This window comes from Oncorhynchus masou, chromosome 33 (genome assembly GCF_036934945.1).
Source record: "Oncorhynchus masou masou isolate Uvic2021 chromosome 33, UVic_Omas_1.1, whole genome shotgun sequence".
In the NCBI taxonomy this organism is placed as follows: Eukaryota; Metazoa; Chordata; class Actinopteri; order Salmoniformes; family Salmonidae; genus Oncorhynchus; species Oncorhynchus masou.
In genome coordinates this window covers 19,998,017-20,015,434 of record NC_088244.1, presented here as the reverse complement: position 1 = coordinate 20,015,434, position 17,418 = coordinate 19,998,017, and the positions used below count along the sequence as shown (strand labels likewise).

Here is a 17,418-nt window from a genome sequence, read left to right as displayed (position 1 = left end):
TTATTTATTATTTTTTTTAAATAGTTTGAGGGGCTTTAGAGCAGCTTTGAGCCTGAGGGGCGAGAGCACAGAAATCCCAGGGATCTTCTCCCAGTAAGAAGATGTGGGTTACAACGAGGGGTGTTGGGTGAATTCAAAATTGCCATAACTAGAGGGGCTTTGGTTTCTAGGCTACATAGAACTGTCTAAATCCATTGCCCCCCCAAAAACGAGGCCATCAGAAAGATGCCGCTTGAATTATAAAATCGAACAATAAATGTGTTAATCCTATACATTTTCCCACTGCACGCTTGCGTCGTTGTTTGACAAAACCATCAGCTACGATAAAGAGCAAAATTAAACTATCTCTCCAGCAGCAGCAGTATCAAACACAACCCCAGAGCTGGGAAAATGACACCTTCAGTACTCTACCTACCTTTCATGCAATTATGCTTTGTCACCTGCATTTGTTTCAGTGGAAACCACATGTAAAAATAAATAATATGAGAGATGTTTCATTCAAATCAGCCTTCCCAGTGATGTACATTTTCTTTGTTTAGTCTCTGGGGAGTGGAAGGAGTTTCATGGTGAGGTCTGTATCGTGGTTAATTACTGCCATCTGGTGGGGGAAGATAGAATGTGTGTTTGCTCAAGTCAACACCATTTATATTATTGAGTCAGGAATAAAGAAAGATATCATCATTTAGAAGCAGTCATGGAAACCCTATAAAACAGTTTCACTACGATTACCACCCGAGTCAGCGACCTCACAGGGAAAACTTATGAGCCAATTTGACCCTTTTTACTGGGAAAAATCCCCCAGAGTAGCTTCTCCAAACAATTGCAAAAGACAGAACCATTAAAAGGGAGGGTGTAACCCCACCAACAGTAAGAGGATAATACCAAACAGATGTTGTGGTTGTGTGACACTTTCAGCCAAAGCCTACAGTTATACATAACTCTTGAGATGTAAAATGTAGTCTATTTCATGACATATGTCTCTGTGATCCCTACTAGCATTTGATAATAGGTTAGTTACACCACATATACTGTAATTACACAAATATAATAGTTCATTACATTATGATATAAAGGCTCAAATAAATATTCAACAACAATTTGGTTCACCAGGCAGAGTAAATTAACTTCAATTCAAATCAGTTTGCCAAAAGAGGACACAATTCTATATTCTTGCAGTTTGAATAATATATTCTCCTGAAAAAACCCATCCCTCTTAGAGGACAGCGTTTGTTGAGCTCCCTCATACTCTGGCCTTTCACTTTCCACTGACTGACCACAGCTCCAACGCAGTTCTCCTCTGACATTTCTAAATAAGCAGCAGCATTATGAAGTTTGCCAACAGCCTGATGGTCAAATGACAGGGTTGTGATTGGACCAGCATCAGCCTCCAGACTTCACCATGGGCTGATTCTACTCGTTAATACTGTTGTGGACCAAACAGGCCTGAAACTCCCTAGAAACTCCTGCCCCATCCCATTGGCCCAATTATTAATGTGAATTAGACACATTTTTCTTCTTCTTGATGTTCAGACAAGGGACTTGCTTTGGCAGATTTATGTTGAACTTCCTAACATTATTTCACTGAAGAGGCTTTTAAATGATGGGGGTCTCTTGTTTAGCCAGAGATAGTGTTTAAGACAGAATGATCATCCCTCCCTGACAGCACTGAGAAACAACAATCACACAGCACAGCTGTAACTAGTTACTGTATGTTACCACCACACCCATGAGGCCAAATACAACTTTATTTATAAAAAGTAAACCCAGAGCTGCCTCTGTGGCTGGTTTCATGGCAATGGGCTGGGTCCTGTGCAAGATGTATAAATGGCCTCAAGTCTGAATCACATTGTTGGACAAGGTTTGGTGACCCAAAACAAAAAGCATTCACATACTGGACTGTGATAGAGCATTTAAAGTTTATTTAGGACAAATCAAGTTTTAAAAAAAACAGTGGTATATTCTTCTGGAGAAATAAGACCAAAAATGAACAAAATACAGATTAACAAACCGTCTAAGGCAAGGCAGTTTCCCATGTTACGAGACAAGTGGAGGAGTTAGTTCCTGCAACTTGTTGTTTAGAGGCACAAGCAGTCAAATACCAATTAAATAACGTTGGAACATTAAACCCCAACATACCACTGAGATTCAACTTGTGATAAACCCTTACAGTTCCACTGCGGTACAGAAACAAGCAGAGAACCTGCAGCAGTAATGTCACCCTGACACCACGCCAAGAGAGCCTTATTCTTAGAACGACTGGTGTTCCTGCACTTATCAAACCTCAGACAACTCTGGAAAAAGATCAACTTTTTTGATAGATACAAATGCATGGTTAGAGGATCATGAGTATCCAATGGCTACATATCATGAGTACATTGTTCTGTTAAAAAAATTCTCTCTAGGATCATTACGCACGGCGCAATGATAGTCTTTCGATATCAAAGTAAAAAATAAAACGGGAATATGAGTTTATATAGTCATTTTCAAAACAGTGTAGAATATAGGATGCAAGTAAATATAATATAATTTTTTCACAAAGAGATGACTAAAACAATCTCAATGCACTATACAATTTTCTATCAGTGTTAACTCATATGTTTACTAAGGGAAATGGAAAACACTACAGAAAGGTCATTCTTCCTCAAACTGCCTCTATAAAGTACTTTAGATGTTCTGCTACTCCCCTTGATTCTGTTAAATGGTTTTTAAAGTCCCATACAGTTTACACTATAGAAACACCACAAATGTAGGAGAACCTATCCCTCTTTCCTCAAAGCTTACTCTTACCAGATCTTATTTTAGACAACAACAAAAATATTATGCTGGGTAGTGATGGTGGAATGTTCATGCCAAGGCTTTCGTTCAAGGCCAGCCATGATACATGTGGGTGAAGTCATAAGCATTTTCATTTAGGGGAAATAAACATTACACTTTCCAAAGTGAAGAATGTCAGGTAGACATGCTCATTGAGAGTCAATTTAACAAAATAAAAGTTAGTCAAAATGTATTCAACAGTATTCAACTAAACATCAGATTGGAATAAATAAAACCACAACTAAACGGCATTATGGTGAAGATAGTCAACTCTAAGACAGGACTGGTCTACATGTTAAATGTTGACTATTCAGTCATGCGTCTATGCCAAAGCATCCCGTACCAACCACATAATAACAACGTAGCCTATTATACTGCATTCAGACAGCCTTGCCAGAGGCTGCGATTTGGAGATGGATGCTAGTGTATACATATTCTAATGAAAATCATATACAAAAAATATATATTGAGTACGACTGTACCAGCAGTAAGTATTTCTAAAATGGTTACTGACAAAAATAAATTCTGAGGGTAAATAGAATAGAATAACAAGGCTTATTATAATAGATACCAGCTATTTGAAACATGCACCTATGTAAGCAGAATACTATAAGTATTACTAACTGTATCTACGAAATAAACTAATGAGTACTAGAAGAACAAAAAGATAAAAAACAAAAAATGTCAAGTTCACAAAAGAGAAAGTTAGTCCAGTTCTGAATAGTTGGAGAAAAAAAGAGAGAGAAACATTGTGACCAGACGAGAGCCTTGATAGCATTACAACTGTTAGTAATGTTAAAACAAACAAAAACGCACTCTTACAAATGTACTGTATGCTCCAAATGAAACAGGTATGCTGTTACCACTACCTCAATCTAACACATAATAGTGCAAATCAGAGCCGGCCTTTCTTTCCAACTAAAAACACAAACACAGGGTCACGTGGAGAGTTAACAGAGATGGCAGGAGGATGAAAACAGAAGAGAAGCAAAGCAGATAATGGCTTTTTGTTTGAAGCAGCAGGCAAGTTCTTTGGTTAATAAGAAAGGCATGAGGGAGTTAAGACCGAACAGTAGGCCTTCTCAAAGGCCAAAGTAATTGGTCATTTTGGGAATCTCTGTCAGGGTAAGTGTTAAAATATATAGAAAATGATACACCTCAAATAAAAACAAGCTGACATCAAGGCTGCCAATACGGGTCCTAGAGAGCTCCTCAAATGGATATTTCTGCTTTCAAAATGAAGAATTTGAACACTTGGACTCAAACCAAAACTACCCTATCTTCCCAGATCGGAGTGTCAGTCAAACAATAAGAGCAGGGAGAACCCCCCAAGGTCTGTAAAAGGCCAGCTTTGGTGTATAATACAGTATTAAAACTGGAAATTCATTGTCTTGTCTAGCGTTGTTCTGAGCTCAGGGAAGTCAAGCTTGACAATGAATGGTATAGGGAGGTCAATCGGTGCACTTGTCTGATGCCACAGACAAAGAAATGGTTGTGGTTCACCATTCAACAGTGAGGGAGGTCCGGCCAGTGTTTCAGGAGTTGGCCTCTGGACTGTGGGGGTGTCCCCCCGGCCCCTTGGACTTGATCTGGAGCCAGGTCTTCCCCAGGGCCTTGGCAAAGTGGTCGTCCACCGAGCCTGTGATGGACACAGAGTTGGAGACGGGCTCGGGCTCCTTGTAGTTCTTCCCCAGGCTGCGGCGGAAGTGCTCCTCGATCACAGGGTCGACCGCAGTGTTATCTGGGATTACAGAGGAACGGAGAATAAAGCAACATGTTAAAGTGTGGCATGGTAACAAAGATAAAAATGATATCAAATTTATGCACATATTTATCACGTTAGTCAGGTAATGTGGTGATAAACATTTACCATCAGCCTTCCTCTGTTCCATGGGTGGGCTGGGGCTGTGAGACTTGTGGCAGTGAGACAGGTTGCAATTGCGATTGCTTGCAGGAGCACAGGTGATCACAGAGGGACGATTCTATAAGATATAAACACACACGTTAGCGACACACAATACGAGACTGTATGTAAGGCGCAACTGACCAATGCGTGAATGTATTTTGGAATTGTCAGAATTACCTGTGGTCTGTCCACAGGGCCGGGCATGGCAGGCCTCTCTGTGCCACCCAATCCAGAGTCTATGCTGTTTTTAGTCAGAGCCAGAGGCTGGTCCATCGCATAGGAGGGGATGGAGGCATACAAGTGGTTGCCATGGAGGCCGTTGGAGGAGGAAGTGATGCACTCCACGGGGCTGTGGCCGAGGATCCAAGGGTCGTTGCGGTTGTCTCCGCCGGCAGGCTGTCCCCTTGTTAAAGAGAGGACAAGTGGCAGATTACCCCCGACAGCCAGACACAGACCACCAACTCCTCCAGTTATTCATGGGCCACTTTAAATCAACCCCGCCTTAAAGTCAGGAGATTGGGCCTTACAGACTGTCACTTAATGAGGGTGCAGAGATTCAGTGCATGGAATTTTTAAAGAGCAGTAGACAGTGTTTACTTACGACACGCTTGTCTCTTCGGCACATGTAACTACGCTGAACAAGAAATATAAAAGGCAACATGTAACGTGTTGGTCCGATGTTTCATGAACTGAAATAAAAGATCCCAGAAATTTTCCAGACGCACAAAAATCTTATTCCTCTCAAATTGTACACACATTTGTTTACATCCCTGTTAATGAGCCTTTCTCCTTTGCCAAGATAATCCATACACCTGACAGGTGTGGCATACCAAGCTGATTTAACAGCATGATCATTACAAAGGTGCACCTTGTACTGGAGACAATAAAAGGCCACTCTAAAATGTGCACTTTTGTCACAACACAATGCCACAGATGTCTCAAATTTTGAGGGAGCATGCAATTGGCATGCTGACTGCAGGAATGTCCACCAGAGTGGTTGCCAGAGAAATTAATGTTCATTTCGCTACCATAAGAACGCCAAATTAGGGAACTTGGCTGTACGTCCACCCAGCCTCACAATCACATATCGCGTGTATAGTGTTGCGTTTGCTGATGTCAACGTTGTGAACAGAGTGCCGCATGGTGGCAGTGGGGTTACGTTATGAGCGGCAGGCATAAGCTACGGACAACGAACGCAATTGCATTTTATCGATGGCAATTTGAATGCACAGAGATACCGTGACGAGATCCTGAGGCCCATTGACATGCCATTCATCCGCAGCCATCATCTCATGTTTCAGCATGAGCTGAAGCTGAAAATGTCCCAGTTCTTCCATGGCCTGCATACTCATCAGACATGTCACCCATTGAGCATGTTTGGGATGCTCTGGACTGACGTGTAAGACAGCATGTTTGAGTTCCCACCAATATCCAGCAACTTCGTACAGCCATTGAAGAGGAGTGGGACAACATTCCACAGGTCACAATCAATAGCCTGATCAACTCTATGTGAAGGAGATGTCGCGCTGCATGAGGCAAATGGTGGCCACACCAGATACTGACTGGTTTTCTGATCCACATCTGTACTCCCAGTCATGTAGATTCCATAGATCAGGGCCTAATGAATTTCAATTGACTGATTTCCTTATATGAACTGTAACTCAGTAAAATCTTTGAAATTGCTGCATGTTGTGTTTCTATTTTTGTCCAGTATACATGCACACTCCTCGTGTGTACAATATTTATCTGATTTTCATGCCAGCAAATGTTTGGATTCATTTGACATTAAAATATCGTAATGCAAAAAAATATATTTCAAAGTACGTAACGATAGATTAAGACAGACATGTTTATACTTACAGTTGAGCAGCAAACAGTCGACTCATTTTGGTCATGTGGTTGTTGTCACAGTCAACGCAGTCGTCTACTTGCTCCTCGCCATACTTCCTTTTGCTGGGGCAGATGGGGGGAGGACCGGTCCTCATGTTGGTCATTGGAGAGGGCAGCGACGGCATCCTGGACTCACCTGTGAGAGAAGATTCAGCTGTAGAGAACACTCTGTTTATATCAATAATGTAGAACTACCGAGTATTCAGAACATTTTAAAACACCAAATCAGTAATACTAGGAGTTTGCCATGCTCCCCCACGTGATCTAGTTACCTGCTGTGACCATTACCTGAGAAATGGGGACTAGAAAAGGTTTAGTCGATTATACTCAAAACCACGATTTACGATGGAGTTGAGCGGCAACTACTGTCGGGGGACTGGAGCTCCGACGTAGTTTTTAATCAGAAACGGCTGATTTACGCACCCAAAGAATAGCCCACAATTACACACATTGTTCTGTGTAATCGCGGGATATTCTTTGGGTGCTGAAATCAGTAGCTAGTTTTTGATAAAAATCTTCAATAAATGTGACATTGGAGCTCCAGTCCACCCACAGTAGTCGCCACTCAAATCCATTGTAAATCGTGGAATTAAGTTTAGTCGGCTTGACAAGGTTTGGCTTTACCTTGTCTGTCAAGCCTTTCAGTCACACTAGCTAGGTTTCCATCCAAATGGTGACAGATTCATGCAAATATTCTAAAAAATGCATTAATAAAATATGCAAATTCTCCTACCAGAGATGCGTTTCCATCAAAATGACTTCTTGCGGATGACGTGATGACATAAAAATGTTCTGAGCTTAAATTGCTATGTACCGAATACAAGTTAAATGGGTTTCCATCTCATTTAAAAATATATATATATTTTACCCCCAATTTCGTGGTATCCAATTGTTAGTAGTTACTATCTTGTCTCATCGCTACAACTCCCGTAACAGGCTCGGGAGATACGAAGGTCGAAAGTCATGCATCTTCCAAAACACAACCAAGCCGCACTGCTTCTTAACACAGAGCGCATCCAACCCGGAAGCCAGCCGCACCAATGTGTCGGAGGAAACACTGTGCACCTGGCAACCTTGGTTAGCGTGCACTGCGCCCAGCCCGCCACAGGAGTCGCTGGTGCACGATGAGACAAGGACATCCCTACCGACCAAGCCCTCACTAACCCAGATGACGCTAGGCCAATTGTGCGTCGCCCCACAGACCTCCCGGTTGCGGTCGGCTGCGAACCCAGAGTCTCTGGTGGCACAGCGAGCGCTGCGATGCAGTGCACTAGACCACTGCACCACCCGGGAGGCCCTGGGTTTCCATCTCATTTTAACCTTACTGATGGTTTTGTCACAAAAAAAATGTGCATTATACACTGAGTATACCAAACATCAGGAACACCTTCCTAATATTGAGTTGCACCCCTACCTTTTCCCTCAACCTCCATTCGCTGGGGTATGGACTCAACAACGTGTCGAAAGTGTTCCAAGGGGATGCTGGCCCATGTTGACTCCAATGCTTACTACAGTAGGATCAAGTTTGTTGGACGTCCTTTGGGTTTTGGACAATTCTTGATACACACAGGAAACTGTTGAGCATGAAAAACCCAGCAGCGTCGCAGTTCTTGACAAACCGGTGACGCCTGGCACCTACTACCATACCCCACACTTAAATCTATTGCCTTGCCCACTCTGAAATGACACACATACACAATCCGTCTCAAGGCTTAAAAATCCTTCTTTAACCTGTCTCCTCCCCTTCATCTACACTGATTAAAGAGGATTTAACTAGTGACATCAATAAGGGATCATGGCTATGTCATGAAAACCAGCAAGTGTTCTTAATGTTTTGTATACTCAGTGTATATCAAATGTGCCCACTCTAGTATTGGCTCTAGCCAACAGCTTGCAGATATGGAACGCCGAGTGGGTCTTCTTGTGTCAAAGAATATATACACGTCAAATAATACTATTTGACACGTTAAATAAGCTTTTAATTTGACCCGTGAAATAACACAGTTCTATTAGAGAATGTTGTGTGTGCGGAATTTGCACGTGCAAGCCAAGCGCCACCACTTCTATCAGTAGCACTGTCAAAGCTGTACATAAGAAGTCTGTAAACGAACACACGCCATACACGAACGATGTGTTTACAATACCACGTTGGTAATAAGGCCTTTGTTTGATCGCTTTAGCTTGGTACCCATGTAGCACCAACACTACTAGCCTGAAAACAATGAGCAGTAGAAACTGCAGTCATTTTCATTAATCTTAGAAATGATTTAGGCATCCTTGTGAGTAAGTAATAGCTAGGTAGCCACTTGTTGTTCACCTACTGAAACTGAACTTCAGTTCATGGAAATAAATAAAAGGTCCCTTTTTCAAGACCCTGTCTTTCAAAGATAATTCATTAAAATCCAAATAACTTCACAGATCTTCATTGTAAAGGGTTTAAACACCGTTTCCCATGCTTGTTCAATGAACCAGAAACAATTAATGAACATGGACATGTGGAACGGTCGTTAAGACACTAACAGCTTACAGATGGTAGGCAATTAAGGTCACAGTTATGAAAACTTAGGACACCAAAGAGGCCTTTCTGCTGACTTTGAAAAATAAATATGCCCAGGGTCCCAGCTCATCGGCGTGAACATTCCTTAGGCATTCTGCAAGGAGGCATGAGGACTGCAGATGTGGCCAGGGCAATAAATTGCAATGTCCGTACTGTGAGACGCCTAAGACAGCCATACAGGGAGACAGGAAGGACAGCTGATCGTCCTCACAGTGGCAGACCACATGTTAACACCTGAACAGGATCGGTAGATCCGAACATCACACCTGCAGGACAGGTACAGGATGGCAACAACAACTGTGTGAAAAACACCAGGAATGCACAATCCCTCCATCAGTGGTCAGACTGTCTGCAATAGGCTGAGAGTGGCTGGACTGAGGGCTTGGCTTGTAGGCCTGTTGTAAGGCAGGTCCTCACCAGACATCATTGGCAACAACGTCGCCTATGGGCACAAATGGACCGTCGCTGGAACAGACAGGACTGGCAAAATGTGCTCTTCACTGACGAGTCACGGTTTTGTCTCACCAGGGATGATGGTCGGATTCGCGTTTATCGTCAAAGGAATGAGCGTTACACCGCGGCCTGTACTCTGGATCGATTTGGAGGGTCCGTCATGGTCTGGGGCGGTGTGTCACAGCATAATCAAACTGAGCTTGTGTCATTACAGGCCATCTCAACGCTGTGCGTTACAGGGAAGACATCCTCCTCCCTCTTGTGGTAGCCTTCCTGCAGGCTCATTCCGACATGTCCCTCCAGCATGACAATGCCACCAGCTATACTGCTCGTTCTGTGCGTGATTTCCTGCAATACAGGAATGTCAGTGTTCTGCCATGGCCAGTGAAGAGCCCAGATCTCAATCCCATTGAGCACGTCTGGGACCTGATGGAAAGGAAAGGGTGAGGGCTAGGGCCATTCCCCCCAGAAATGTCTGGGAACTTGCAGGTGCCTTGGTGGAAGAGTGGGGTAACATCTCACAGCAAGAACTGGCAAATCTGGTGCAGTCCATGAGGAGGAGATGAACTGCAGTACTTAACCTCTAGTGACACCCCATCCTGTGAACGGGACCGTTGTCATCATCTGACACCAATTAGCATAACACAATGGACATAAATATTACTAGAAAATATTCCTATTCATGAAAATCACAAGTGAAATATATTGAGACACAGCGTAGCCTTTTGTTAATCACCCTGTCATCTCAGATTTTCAAAATATGCTTTACAGCCAAAGCTAGACAAGCATTTGTGTATGTTTATCGATAGCCTAGCATAGCATTTTGTCCAGCTAGCAGCAGGTAACTTGGTCACAGAAATCAGAAAAGCAATCAAATTAAATTGTTTACCTTTGATGAGCTTCGGATGTTTTCACTCACGAGACTCCCAGTTAGATAGCAAATGTTCCTTTTTTCCAAAAATATTATTTTTGTAGGCGAAATAGCTCTGGCCCGGAAATTGCAGTCACGAAAATGGTCGAGAAATATTCAAAATTAGCTCCATAATATTGACAGAAACATGGCAAACGTTGTTTATAATCAATCCTCAAGGTGTTTTTCAAATATCTATTCGATAATATATCCATCAGGACAATTAGTTTTTCAGTAGGACTGATTGGAGTAATGGCTACCTCTGTATTTTACGTGAGAATCTCTCTGGGAACATCAGTTGACCACTTGCGCAATGTAGCCACCTAAGGGTATTCTTCAACATAAATGGGTAAAACTACGTCACAATGCTGTAGACACCTTCGGGAATACGGAGAAAGAGTAATCTGGTTGATAGCCCATTCACTGCTCAATAGGGACACATTGGAACGCAATGCTTTCAAAACATGAGGCACATCCGGATTGGATTTTTCTCAGGATTTCGCCTGCAACATCAGTTCTGTTATACTCACAGACAATATGTTTTCTATCCTAAGCTGTCAATTAAAATGCATATTCTCGCATCTTGTCCTGACAAAATATCCCATTTACTATGGGGATGTTTTATTTCCAAAAATGAAAATACTGCCCCCTAGTCACAAAAGGTAATGCAGCTGGTTGCCACACCAGATGCTGACTGTTACTTTTGAACGCCCTTTTGTTCAGGGACACATTACTCAATTTCTGTTAGTCACATATCTGTGGAACTTGTTCAGCTTATCTCGCAGTTGTTGAATCTTGTTCTCAGTTGTTGAATCTTGTTATGTTCAAACAAGTACTCACACATTAGGTTTGCTGAAAATAAACACAGTTGACAGTGAGAGGACGTTTCTTTTTTTGCTGAGTTTAGCTAGCCAGCTACTTAAACCTGTTGCCCAGAGCTAACATTATAAGCAGCCAGCTAGCTTCATCTGGCTAGTGAGGCTCGACCGGACCGGGTTGTGGTGTGAAGCTAGCCACAATAAGGATTAGGCACAAAAGTGGAATTTGAGGTTTACCTTCAAAATAAAAGTAGCTCTTGTTGACAGTCGCAGAAGGTTACAATTGGTGCAATCGTGACATATTTAGACTAGATAATGTTAAACAAGGTTGGAATGTGAAGCAATGAAATGGGGTATCAGTCTACTCAGTGACACCCACAGAACACAACTGTGAAGAGTGTATGCAAATATTAGCTTTGTAGCTCTAATCGTGGGACTGTGACTGTGTGAAATCACCTCCCCAGTCAGCCTATTGTGTGTATTGACATTCATTTTGCACTGTACAGCTTTACACAAGATATTTTTTCCCAAGGTCCTCCTCAGAGTTATCAGACTCCAAAACACAGTATTATTTTTCCTCTGGAAAGGTGTTCAATGCACATAGTAGATTGACAATAAATGTGGTTCAAATCACAGATCTTCAGATTCCCGCAATAAGAGCCAAGACGCTAATGCTATATGGGTGTCAGAGTAGACTGATACCCCATGTCATTGATCCACAATCCATAGGTAAGGCTGTACAGTGAAATAAGTATGCCCCCCAATGCAATGCTAAAGTCTAATACATCCAGTGTGATTTCAGCAGATTTGTCAAATTTAACAAATGGTCTTTTACTGATTTTAGATAACAACATTCCAACCTCGTTTAGCATGATCTATTCAATTATGGCATAATTCTACTATTTTGAATTCATTTGCATCACTGTCAATGACATACTTTTATTTTAAAGGCTAACCGCAAAGTCCACTATTGTGGGTAATCCTTATTATGGCTAGCTTCACATAGATGGGTCCAACCACCATTAATCAAATAAAAACTGTCTTGTAAATTATGGTTATTTTAAATGATGACAACTCGCTATATAGTTAGCAAGCTAACTATTGCTACTGAAACAGATGATGTCGTGTTGCTATGTGTTTGGGGAAGAACATTATTTTCACCCATCAGCTAGCTAGCTTTTTTTTATGACCAGCACTGTAGGTGCGCGAGACAACTTTACCAGCGTCATAGCATAGGTATTGATGAATCCTTGTGACATATGAAATACGAGTCAGTGTAATCAATGTGTAATAACTACGTAAAAAATGTATGAAATGATTATGTGACGTGCAGTCATATTCAGATCCTGATTGGTCAATAAGCTTATCTGGCACCGCAAATAATGTTGTTTGAAACGTCAAACACAATTTGACGTGTATCTTTTTTTGACACGCAAAGTCCCAAACGGCGTTCCATACGCTGATACAGTGCGGGTATAGCCTACGTGAGATTATTATGGACAAAATAACGACATTATTTTAATTTGTCAAATGGCTGCCAAGCATCGATCATGTTCACCACAATAAGACCCGCTCCTTTATTGGAAAGGAGAATAAAGATTATCACATTACACTTCCACCACCCATTGAAGTTGAGAATTTGTTGCTAACTGACTTGCCTAGTTAAATAAAAGGTTAAATAAATGTTTTTGCATAAAAGTTCTTCAGAATGTATTTTATCTGTATCCTAATAAACTGCATGTGTTCCCGAGTTGTAGGACCACACATACAACATGCCATCGCGTGACTCCAAGTTTACTTCGATATGATGGTTATTATATAAACATTTTCACCGCGATTTCTCACATAATTAATTTTACAGACAATAAGATCCCACATTTTCATGCGTATTTTGTTTTACCGACAAATTTGCTGTTTCAATCATCAGGCCTGTCTTTACATGTTTTATCCGACATGTACTTTACTCGAATAAGATGGTTGGATGGAAACCTGGTTAGAATTTTTTAGTGGTTACCAAACTAATCCAACACATTCAATTGTGCTTTTAATGCCAGTAAACTAAACACATGGTATGGTTTGTTATGGTGATAATGGATTGATCAACAAATAATGGGGGAAGCCATAGCATAGATAGCTGGCTAACGTTAGCTAGCAGTGGTGTACATTAGCCTACTTAAATAATAAATACTTTAAAGTACTAAGTTACTTACGTCGTTTTTTGGGATATCTGTACTATTATTACATTATTTTCACAAATTTTACTTCACTACATTCTTAAAGAAAATAATGTACTTTTCAAGTAACTTTTTAATGTACTTTTTAACATTTTCCTGACATCCAAAAGCACTCGTTACATTTTGAATGCTTAGCAGGACAGGAGAACACCCCTACTGCCTCTGGTCTGGCGGACTCACTAAACACAAATGCTTCCTTTGTAAATAATGTCTGGGCGTTCGAGTGTGCCCCGGCTATCCGTAAATTAAAAAATAAATTAAAAGAGTGCCGTCTGGTATGCTTAATATACGGATCGTTGGCTACTGTAGTTAGTTTGCCACTATTGGCCTATTTATTGCCTTACCTCCTCACTTCATTTGCACACACTGTATAGATGTTTCTATTGTGTTATTGACTACGATTGTTCAGCCCATGTGTAACTATTGTTTTTTTCGCATTGCTTTGCTTTGGCCAGGTCGCAGTTGTAGGCCAGTTGAGAACAAGTTCTCATATACCTGGTTAAATAAAGGTGAAATAATAAAATTAACGTTAGTGACTAACCATCAGCTAGGAATAGGCCGATAACAGGTTTAGCTAGCCATTGAAAATTAGTATCTTACCTTCGTAGTGTAGTCTTCCGATATTGTTGTTCATTTTGTCCAGGAACTGATAGTTCAACAGGTCCATTCTCGTGAAAACCATTTACTCGTACTGGCTACTTGCTAACATCAAAGTTAGCAGCCAGCTAGCCAGCTAGCCAGTAAGTGTCCGTCCTAGAATAGAATATAAAATATTAGCTAGTAGCTAGCTAAGGTTAACCAACTAGCTAGCTAGGTAAAGATAACGTTTGATTACACGCGTTGTTGTACCAAATACACAACATTGGCTCGCTAACGTTGTAGCTAATAGTTTAGCAACCTCTATAAACTAGCTAGCCAATGCATCCATGTCAAATGGCCCTCTTCGCCTGTAAACATTGGATAACTGGCTAGGCTAGCTAGCTAACTACCGTGGTAGTAAGCTACTAAGAAACTAAACTAGTACATGCAGCTAAAGTTAGCTAAGAAGCTAACTCACTTTTTCAAAGTTGGTAAAAACCAAAAATACAAACTTACAATGTGTTCGAGGTCCAGATCAGATGACCGATAGTCAAAACGAACTGTAGATAGATATTCTGAAAATCAGTTGGCTGGCTCCATCGGTATTATATATTTTTCCGCAAACAGTTTTCAGACAAAAGGGACGTTGCGCCACATCTCAGACTCAGCCTAGCTACACAGTGAAGCTGCTAACCAAGCTAGTTAGCTAGCCAACTACCCCTGGTGACTATCTTCTCTCCCACGACCCAATTCAATTTACTGCAAGGTTCTGTGCGTCAGGCCCGACTGAACCAAGGGGCCACACAAAGGGAGGACTTTGACAAGCAAGAGAGATGTACAATCTTCGGTAACGCTTCACTTAAAGCAAATAGAATGTTTTTCACTTGAAGCAAATATTTTTTTCCCCTGAGAGATGATTGGTTTTTTTTGTATTTAGATTAGTGATAAACCTAGTGATTGTTGAGTTTCGAGGGGGGCTGTATTAAAACGTGTAATTTTCTATGTTGAGTGTTTACAGTGAATATTGAGCACACATTTTACTCTTAAAAATGTAATTTCTCATATAGGGAGTTCCCATAATTGTTGGGTGTTTCAAACATTTCGCCGCCAGCAATGGAAAATGTTAAAAACCTCTGCTTTAACCTTTATTTTTTTGTTTAAAATCATCTTTATTAAAGCAATTTTTTAGCATTTTACAAACATAATAGGTTCAACCATATAATTACAAATCTGTTTTCACATCAATACATGGGTTCATTATTAGGCTATTTAACATGATTTACATATTTAATACTGTCCATGTACGTTTTTGTAGGTCAACTTGTTTTTTTTGGACAGTAACCCGGCCTAGACTCCCCAAGCACATAGGAAGGATCATATTCTCTGGAAGGCTAGCACCTTGAGAGGAACCAGACTCAGAGGGGTCTGCACTATGGATGGTATGCAACTCATTATCTAAACCCATTATAATCCTAAAGGAATGGGATCCTCGCTACAAAATAAATGCCAGGTGAAATATGATACCATAGGCCTATGGGTCATTTGGCCTAATGATATTGTATGTTTAACTAGAGATGTTGCATAAAGATGACTGGATGAGTCTTAATGAGCGTGTTTATAATGAAGACATAATGAAGACATTAATTTAGAGACAAAAACCTAGCGACCTTGTCAAGAGGTTCAGACCTCTTGGCGTAATTGTTGACAGTCGCTGGACCTGGTTTTGAGTCCCGTTTAGGGCTACCCCACAAATTCGCTGTTGGTGTCAGAGGTGGGCTAGTGCCTGTGGGGCCATCGGAGAGGCGTGTTCATGTGAGGGAATTGGTATAGAGACGCTTTGGGACATGCAGTTCTGAAGGAAAGGGGTAATGTAGCAACTTTGTCAAGAGGTTCGTAACCTCTTTGCATAACTGTTAAGGTTTTGGCTTGACAAGTCACTGGACGCGGGTTCAAGTCCGGGTCGGGGCTACCCCCTGAATTTGCTACAATATATTGTATAATGTGTTTGTAGGCTATGTGTTTATTGGGCTGGGATGATCATAATCATTTACTAGTGTTGTTTGTAGAAGTCTCTACCCTCACATCAACCACTGTGTTCCTCCTACTCATTAAGACTTGTGTCCTTCCTTTCTGGATAAATTAGGTCTGACCACAAGCTCTACAATTATCACCCTACCTGAGAGAATAGCAGATTTCTAATGCCAGTTTCCATGGAGATACATTTTCTGCCACTTGTTACAATGCGTTCTACATTTGGTGCAGCGTATAGCTTAGAGCTGTGGAGGAGCAGCATGACATTTAATGACATTGCCTGAGGGAAAGAGACCTCTGAGGTCAATGTGTTAGGTGTGAGAACAAGATTCATGCCCTACTATAATAGTGATGTAAAATACAGTACAGTGTCATCATTAGTCTAGTGTTTTCCTTCGTATTTCACAGTACGTCATTTGTCTGACAATGGCTTTTAAGGACATTATCAAACACTCAAGACAGAGCAGGGAATTCATTATGATATCTCAAGTGAACAAGAAGCCTACATACAAATTGGCAGTAGGCGCAGTGACATACAGCATTTAACCCATGTTAAGGTTTTGCATTTAATGTCTTAGGTCTATATTTTCTAGTGAATTTGTTGATCAATTCCAAGAGTAATGCATTTTCTAAATATTGACACCACAATATGTACAATTGATCAAATGGGTTACCAGCTAATACAGCAATACCATACACATTGTTTTATTGGAATCTAAGTCTTTTTAATTTCTGTATGCGAACTATTTGTATTTTTTATTAAATTTTGTCAAATAGTATTACAAATACTCTCCCAAATATTAAACAGTGCTGCAGTATATTGTATACTATTTGACTATACTAATTCATATTCTTTTGCACCATCAAAGCCATAGAAAAGACTGATGATCAGTTGCCTATCTGAAAAAAAGAATTAGAGAGCATGGTATTATGCGAATTAATCTAATGGCAGCAAGAGCAAAGCTCCGGCAATCATACATTATGCAGACCTCTACACACCCACATTAAAAACCATGCTCGTCATGTGCAATAGTAAAGATAGGTAAATATTTCCAAAAATACTGTGTTTAAAACACCTCTAGTGGGAAATCCACATGGATGAATCAGAATGGCTGCATGGGATCTTTCCTCAGCTAAATTAGCTGCTTAACGGGCATGGGGAGGAATCCATCACATGGCAACGTGAAGGAGGGGGTTAACACTACAGCATGCGCTGGTGTCCCAGA

General features: G+C 41.0%; 1 protein-coding gene across 4 annotated transcripts; it reads right to left on the bottom strand.

Annotated features, from left to right (window-relative positions):
- Positions 1-1,897: 1,897 nt before the first annotated feature.
- Positions 1,898-14,917, bottom strand: LOC135527983 (transcription cofactor vestigial-like protein 4). 4 transcript variants are annotated; one of them, XM_064956706.1, is made up of 7 exons: positions 14,678-14,917; positions 14,183-14,335; positions 6,581-6,764; positions 5,322-5,354; positions 4,898-5,123; positions 4,685-4,796; positions 1,898-4,555 (listed from the first exon to the last, which is right to left on the bottom strand). In XM_064956706.1, exons 2-7 carry the CDS (start codon positions 14,262-14,264, stop codon positions 4,350-4,352), a joined length of 843 nt encoding a protein of 280 aa, XP_064812778.1. In that variant the 5' UTR covers positions 14,265-14,335; positions 14,678-14,917; the 3' UTR covers positions 1,898-4,349. The 4 variants fall into 4 exon arrangements, with proteins under 4 accessions (XP_064812778.1, XP_064812779.1, XP_064812780.1 ...); XM_064956707.1 differs by having other exon boundaries at positions 6,581-6,746; positions 14,678-14,914; XM_064956708.1 differs by lacking the exon at positions 5,322-5,354 and having other exon boundaries at positions 14,678-14,911.
- Between the last annotated feature and the right edge of the window lie 2,501 nt (positions 14,918-17,418).